General features: G+C 44.7%; 1 protein-coding gene across 1 annotated transcript in view; it reads left to right on the top strand.

The window, feature by feature from the left end:
• LOC119580015 overlaps positions 1-7500 on the top strand; it is a 25050-nt gene that overhangs the window by 5486 nt on the left and 12064 nt on the right. The window contains exon 2 of the mRNA XM_037927869.1: positions 5837-5966. Coding sequence (XP_037783797.1) covers positions 5837-5966 — 130 coding nt within the window. The remainder of the gene's footprint in view (positions 1-5836; positions 5967-7500) is intronic.

A 7500-nucleotide genomic window follows, 5' to 3' on the forward strand; every position in this document is an offset into this window, starting at 1 on the left:
GCATTAATTATTAGTTTAAGTGGACTTGTCTTCTTACTTGAAAAAGTCCACTTTTACCCACTGCTGTCTTGGCCCTCAAGGAAATCCATTAATGCAATAAAGAATTAGCTTTGTCGCTCTCTGCAATTTTCCTCCAAGTATCAGAGTGGAAAAAATAAGTACCACGCTTTGATCTGCTAGCTCTGATTTCGCACTGTGTTTCTGGGCGTATTCTGTTGATTTCTACACTCTTCAGTGGACAGTTTTACCGCAGAATTTTCCACAGTCGACGAGGAGATATGGCAGTAGCAGCTGTAGAATCACCTGGCTCTTTTTTTCTACAAAGACTGCTAGTGTCGGCGTCTTGTACATCACGTGAACATTCCATCAGCTTATAAGGGCAAGAGAAATGCTGGTGTGCTGGCACTCATAGTTACTCCGTGGGGAAAGTTATCAGTGCATCGATAACTTTACTTTAAGTACCGTCGATTCTCCTTATATCTGCCTCATAAAAGACTAGCTAGCCCATCGAGTCATATATATCTATATCTATTTATCCATCTATATCTGTCTATCAATCTGTGTGTGTGTGTGTGTGTGTGTGTGTGTGTGTGTGTGTGTGTGTGTGTGTGTGTGTGTGTGTGTGTGTGTGTGTGTGGTGTGTGTGTGTGAGTGAAGGCGGCTAATTTCAGCTTGTTAATTATCTAACGACTGGTCTGGACCCTTTAGCAGTGCTTGCACCTTCTCCGTGGTTCATCTTTTACTTATACCTCGTTTGTTCACTTGCGGAAGATAAAGGAAACACCAGAACATTTTAACCGGAATATACACATATATAATCCTATTCTAAATAGCGTGACCAACACAACACACGTAACATGTAAATGGTACAGTAGACAGCGGCCGGCAGACAGACAGCTACCGACAGATAGACAGCGGCCGCACAGACAGATAGCTGAAAAAAGATAGCGACCAGCGAGCAGAAAGCGGCCAACCAGCAGGCAAGCCAGTGGCCAGCAGGCAAGGCAGTGGCCAGCAGGCAAGCCAGTGGCCAGCAGACAAGGCAGCCTGTCTCTGCGTCCGATTTTGATCCATGTGAACAATCTCTTTAGTTATCGGCTTTGCGCTGTCACTTCCCATCACCTTACGTCAGTTTATTTTCCTTCACTTCACTTAAACAGCTGTTAACATGAAATAACAACCTTACCGAGGCTCAGTTGTCTCTCAGCGCAATACCCCCTCGGGCGGGCACGCGAGTCACGCCTCTTCTGTCCGGAGCTGGAGTCAGGGTGTGTTTTCAGGGAACAGCCCCCCCTCCCCCTTGCTAACTGTGAATGTTACTGATTTATTTAATTATCTTTCAAACTTTTTGTGTTTCATATTTTTTTTTTTATGTCTACCACCTTATTACAACACTACTATATATATGTATATATATAGATGTATATATTTTTTATGTTTTTTTTTTCTTTCTTTTTTTCTTTCTGTCTTTCTCTCTAAACGGATATTTCTTTCTCTTTCTCTTACGATTATTCATCGTAAAAGGCTGCGTGTAGCTTCTCCCCACGTTACATTCTCTATCTATCTATCTATCTTTTGCTCTCTCTCTCTCTCTCTCTCTCTCTCTCTCTCTCTCTCTCTCTCTCTCTCTCTCTCTCTCTCTCTCTCTCTCTCTCTCTCTCTCTCTCTCTCTCTCTCTCTCTCTCTCTCCTCTCTCTCTCTCTCTCTCCTTCCTCTCTCTTTCTCTCTCTCTCTCTCTCTCTCTCTCTCTCTCTCTCTTGTCTACTATGTACCTATTCATATAATTTCTTTCCTGTATCCTTTGTTTTCATGGTTCTTGTTTTTCTCTGAGCATTTTTTCTTTATTTTCTTTCCTTTATTCATCGCTTTCCCCTTCTTTCTCCGTTTTCCCTTTTTGATGTTATCACCTTTCTGACCCCTAACTGCGCCCCTTGAACATGCAAACAGAAATCATAAATATTTTTCAACAGATCTCTTTCAGCCAACCCACCTCTTCCTTCCCCTCTCTTTCTCCTCCTCCTCCTCCTCCTTATTCCTCCTCCTTCTCCTATAATCCTTTTTCTCTCCTTATCTTTATCCCTCTGTTCCCACTCCTCCTCGTCCTCAGTCCTCCCCCTCCTTCCCTCCTCTTCCCTTTCTTCCCTCCTCCTCTCCCTCCTTCCTCCTTCCTCCGCCTTCCTCCTCTCCCTCCTTCCTCCTTCCTCCGCTTCCTCCTCTCCCTCCTTCCTCCTTCCCTCCTCCTCTCCCTCCTTCTCTCCTCTTCCCTCCTTCCCTCCTCCTATTCCCCTTCCTTGCATCCTCCTACCCTCCTTTTCCTCTTTTCTTCCTCCTCTCTCTCTCTCCCACCTTTTCCCTTCTCCTCCCTTCTTCTCTCTCCTGCTTCCTCGTCTCCCTCTGTTCTCCCTTTTCCCTCCCTCTCTCCCCCCCTTTCTCCCCCTCCTTCCCTCCTTCCTTCCTCTTCTCCCTCCTTTTCTCTCCCTCCCTCCCATCTTTTCCTCTGTCATTTCTCCTCTCTCCCTCTTTCCCACCTTTTCCCTCCCTCTCTTTTTCTCCTTCCGTCCTCCTGTCTCCCTCTCTCCACCTTTTACTTCTCTCTCATCCTCTCCCACCCTCCTCCCTTTTCCCTTTCCTTCCTCCTTCCTCCCTCTTCTCCCTCTCCCTCATTTTTCGTTCTTCCTCGATCCCTCCTTTCTCCTTCTCCCCTTCCTCCCACCTTTTGTGTCTTGCCTCCCTCTTTTTCCCTTTTCTTCCCTCCCTCCTCCTACCTTTTCCCTAACCCCTTCTTCCTCTCCCTCTCCCTCATTTTCCCTCCTTCTTCTCTCCCTCCTCCCTCCCTCCCATCCCTCTCCCACCTTTTCCCTCTTTCCTCTCTCCCTCCTCCCTCTTTTTCCTTCCTTCCCCCCTTCCTCCTTCCCTCCCCCCTTCCTCCTTCCCTCTCTCCCCACTGCCTGGTACCCCCCCTCCCTCCTCCCTCTTTTTCCTTCTTTCCCCCCTTCCTCCCTCCCTCCCTCCCCCCCCCCTCCCTCCCTCCCTCCCTCCCCGCTGCCTGGTCTCCCTCGATGCAAAAGCGGATCCGCCTGGCTTAGGCGGCGGAGGCAGACTGTTCCATTTTCTTGAGACTTTTTTCCAATTTGGTTGAGAAGCTGCGGGCGGGAGGGGGGGCGGGGGGGGGGGGGGGGATCGTCATCGTCCTTTTTCTTGTGGTTTCGAGGGAGAGGGAGGAGGGGAGGGGGGAGGGATGGGGGGGGAGAGGGAGAATAGGGTGATGGAGGGGGTAGGAAGGGAGATGGGGGTGGGGAGGGAGAGAGAGGGGGAAGGAGGGAGGAAGGGGGAAGGAGGAGAGGGAATGGGAGAAAGAGAGAAAGAGAGAGAGAGAAAGAGAGAGAGAGAGAGAGAGAGAGAGAGAGAGAGAGAGAGAGAGAGAGAGAGAGAGAGAGGAGAAAAGAAAACAAGAGTCTGAAGGGGAAAGAGAGAGAGCGAGGGAGAGAGAGAGAAGGAGGTGAAGAGCTGTACTAAAGATAGATATTCCTTCCTTTGTCTTCGATTTTATTTCACTCACATTTCCAAATCGTTCGCTTCTAAAACCTATACAAGCAAAGCATCTTCAAACAACAGCAAAACACAGCGAAGAGTGATATGCGAAGTGTTATCGTATTTTACTCAAGACGATATGAAATATGTCACGTCTCTTGGGCAAATTAGACTCACTCTCCCACTATCTCCCTCCCTCTCCCTCTCCCTCTCTCCTTCTCCCCATCTCCCTCACTCTCCATTTCCCTCTCTCCTTCTACCTCTCTCCTTCTACTCCCTCCCACTCTCTCTCCCTTCCTATCCCTCCTTCTCTCCATCTCCCTTTCCCTCTCTCCTTCTACCTTTCTGCCCTCTCCCACCTCTCTCTCTCTCTCTCTCTCTCTCTCTCTCTCTCTCTCTCTCTCTCTCTCTCTCTCTCTCTTCTCGACTCCAGCGTCAGGAACGCCACAGGAAAATATTGAAGGCGCTTGAATGCGCTTTAACAATCTTCGTATAAAAGGGCTGATAGGAGAAAAACAAACCTGAATGTATCTTATTGACAAACATATATAAAAATGAATTACTATTAATCCTTTATTTGATTTGTTGCCTATATAGCGTAACCAAATTTCATGACTCATTTTTTATAAAGTAGTTTACCATTAAAGAAAACGGATGGTACCCTTAAAGAAAACGGATGACTGCAGACCACTACTGCCCTCTGTCGGCGAATTCTTACATCGTTTCTTACATACTAAAAGAAAGCTTTTGTTTTTTCATAAATTCGTATCGCAGAGAGAGCTTTTGGGTGAGCTTTGTGCGGGCTTTTATTCGTTGAATATGTGTGTGTGCGTGTGCGTGTGTGTATGTGCGTGTGTGTGTGCGTGTGCGTGTGGTGTGTGTGTGTGTGTGTGTGTGTGTGTGTGGTGTGTGTGTGTGTGTGTGTGTGTGTGTGTGTGTGTGTGTGTGTGTGTGCGTGTGTGCGTGTGCGTGTGCGTTTGCGTCTGCGTTTACGTGTGCGTGTGTGATAATAAACATTCTTCTCGCGAAGAACAAAATATATTAGCAAACAGTTAAGGGCAAGCGCGCCCAAAGATGTTCTCAGATCAGCAGACCGAAAGTGCGTTTATTAAATGTTTTATTAATCTCAACTTTAATAAAAGCATCGATATATTATATCCGTCCCTCTTCCTCTTCCTCTTCCTCTTCCTCTTCCTCTTCCTCTTCCTCTCTCTCTCCCTCTCTCCCTCGCTCTCTCTTCCTCTCTCCTTCTCTCTCCTCTCTCTCCTCTCTCTCCTCTCTCCTCTCCTCTCTCCTTTCTCTCTCTCTCCCTCTCTTTCTCCCCTCCCCTCTCCCTCCTCCATTCTCCCTCTCCCCTCCTCCCCCTCTCCTCTCCCCCCCCCTCCCTCTCTCTTTCTCTCCCTCCTCCTCCCCTCCCTTTCCTCTCTCCCCCTCTGCCTTCCCCTCTCCCCCCTCCCCCGTTACCTTGCCTTTCGGGAATCATTCCATGTCTTGGCCAAGATTCAGGATGCAATCCCTTTCTTCTTCAATTTCAGTCAAATAGATCGTTAGTCTTTGTTTCTTTCTTTTACAGTTCTTTCTTTTTTTCTTTCTTTTTCGCTATCTCTCTGTTTATCTATGTCTATCTATCTGTCGATGTCTCTCTCTCTCTCTCTCTCTCTCTCTCTCTCTCTCTCTCTCTCTCTCTCTCTCCTCTCTCTCTCTCTCTCTCTCTCTCTCTCTCTCTCTCTCTCTCTCTCTCTCTCTCTCTCTCTCTCTAAAGATAAACCCCGTCGATGAAATTCCGGATTATTTCGAAAATTAATTCAAGCTCCACTTTTAAAATAAGAAAAATATATTCCACCACAATTTTACGCATCAGTTTTATCTCAGTGAAATGATCATAATTATTCGTAATTTAGTTTATCAGTCGCTGGAACAAGCTTGGAATAATAAAGTGGGTTTTTAAAAATTAATTCCCCCCCCCCTTTCCTCCTTTTTTAAAAGTATTTAGATGAAATCGTATTCGGGTTGTCAGAAACGAATATGTCAGTTTTGCCTTCGTTATGAAATTCTAATGATAGTAATAACACTTATAATAATAATAATGATAGTAATGATAATAATAATGATAATAATAATAATGGTAATAATAATGACAATTATGATAATCATAATAACAGTCATTATATTTATAACAATAATGATCATAATAACAGTCACAATAATGATAATAATAACAATAATAACGATAACACTAACAAGTATAATACTAATAACACTAACCATTATAACAACAACCACACCTTTTCCTCTCTCTTTCCAGGGTCGCCCGAGGCAGCTGGGAAATGCAAGGCCAAGAAGGGGGAGCTCGACCAGTGCCTGGCGGTCGTGGCACCACTCATGCCCAAGGTCGGTCTGCCACACACGAGGCCCCAGCTCAACAACATGTGCAGGTGGGTGAGCGAGGGCGAAGGGAGGGGATGGTGATGGAGGGAAGGGAAAGGGAAGAGAAGGGGGGGGGGATTGGGGGAGAGAGGGAAGAGATAAAGGTGAAGAACGAGAGAGGGAGAGGTGGAGGAGGATGACGGAAGAGGAAGATGAAAGGAGAAGCGAAGGGAATGGATGATGATGGAGGAAGGGGAAGGGGAAAAAGGGGAATTGGGGGAGAGAGGAAAGAAATAGAGATGAAGAACGAGAAAGGAAGTCAGAGAGGTGGATGACGGTGACGGAAGAGGAAGATGAAAGGAGAAGGAATTAGGGAGGAGAGAAATTCAATAACGAAGGGTGAAGGAGGAGAGAGATGAGAGAGAAAATCAGAGAGGTGGATGATAATGACGGAAGAGGAAGTCAAAGGGATGAAGTTAAATGACAAGAAGGGTGAGAAAGAAGAAGTCAAAGTGAAAATAGAAAAAGAAAAACGAAGAGAAAATTGATAATCTATAATAACACGAGACAGAAACTCAACCCCATTTGCAGGCGGGTTGCTGGGTTCTGCCGTTGCAAGGGACGTGCAGGACGGGTGAGAGAATATAAAACAGAATGAAAATGGAGAAGGAGAAAGAGAGAACGAAAGGTGATGATAGAGGAGGAAGTCGAGGAGGAGACAGGAGTTACGAAAGAGAATATTAAAGAGAAGGAGAAGGAGAGAACGAAAGGTCATGATAGAGGAGGAAACTCAAAGGGAATAAAGTGACGAAAGAGAAATAAAAGAAAATAAAAATGACGAAGGAAAAAGAGAGAGCGAAAGATGACAACGGAGGAGGAAAAAAAGGAAAAAATGAGTGACGAAAGATAACGTAAAAGAGAATGAGAATAACGAGAGAGATAGTGAAAGAGGAGACAATGGATGACTTTAATAACACGCGGAGGGAATGTGAAAGGGAGAAGACTGAGGAGAGAGACAGTAAGAAGAGAGAAAAATGATAAAAGGGGGAATAACACAAAGGGAGGAGGAATTCCGAAAGATAATGATGATGACGGAAAAGGAATAACAAAGGAGATACAAACAATTAAAAGGATAACTGTAAGAAGAAAAAAAATATATATAAGAAATATATAAAAATGTATCTAAAAACTATATTAAAGCGAAAATGTATAAAAATGTATAAAATATGTATACACATACATACATTCACACACAGCGTGGAACAAATAACATCCTTAATATGCATCAGTTTTAAAAGTGATAATTTTGGTAAAGTAGACAGGATGTTTACGCTTAAATGATCTTCTGTATTGAAATTAGGTGGGAAAACACACACACACACACACACACACACACACACACACACCACACACACACACACACACAACACACACACACACACACACACACACACACACACACACACACACACACACACACACACACACACAACAAAAAAAACAAAAAAAAAAAAAAAAAAAAAAAAAAAAAAAAAAAAAAAAAACATGTTCAACATTACCTGGTATGGAAAAGACAAAAAAAAAAAAAAATAGAATTACCTG

The sequence above is a fragment of the Penaeus monodon genome, chromosome 2 (assembly GCF_015228065.2).
Source record: "Penaeus monodon isolate SGIC_2016 chromosome 2, NSTDA_Pmon_1, whole genome shotgun sequence".
In the NCBI taxonomy this organism is placed as follows: Eukaryota; Metazoa; Arthropoda; class Malacostraca; order Decapoda; family Penaeidae; genus Penaeus; species Penaeus monodon.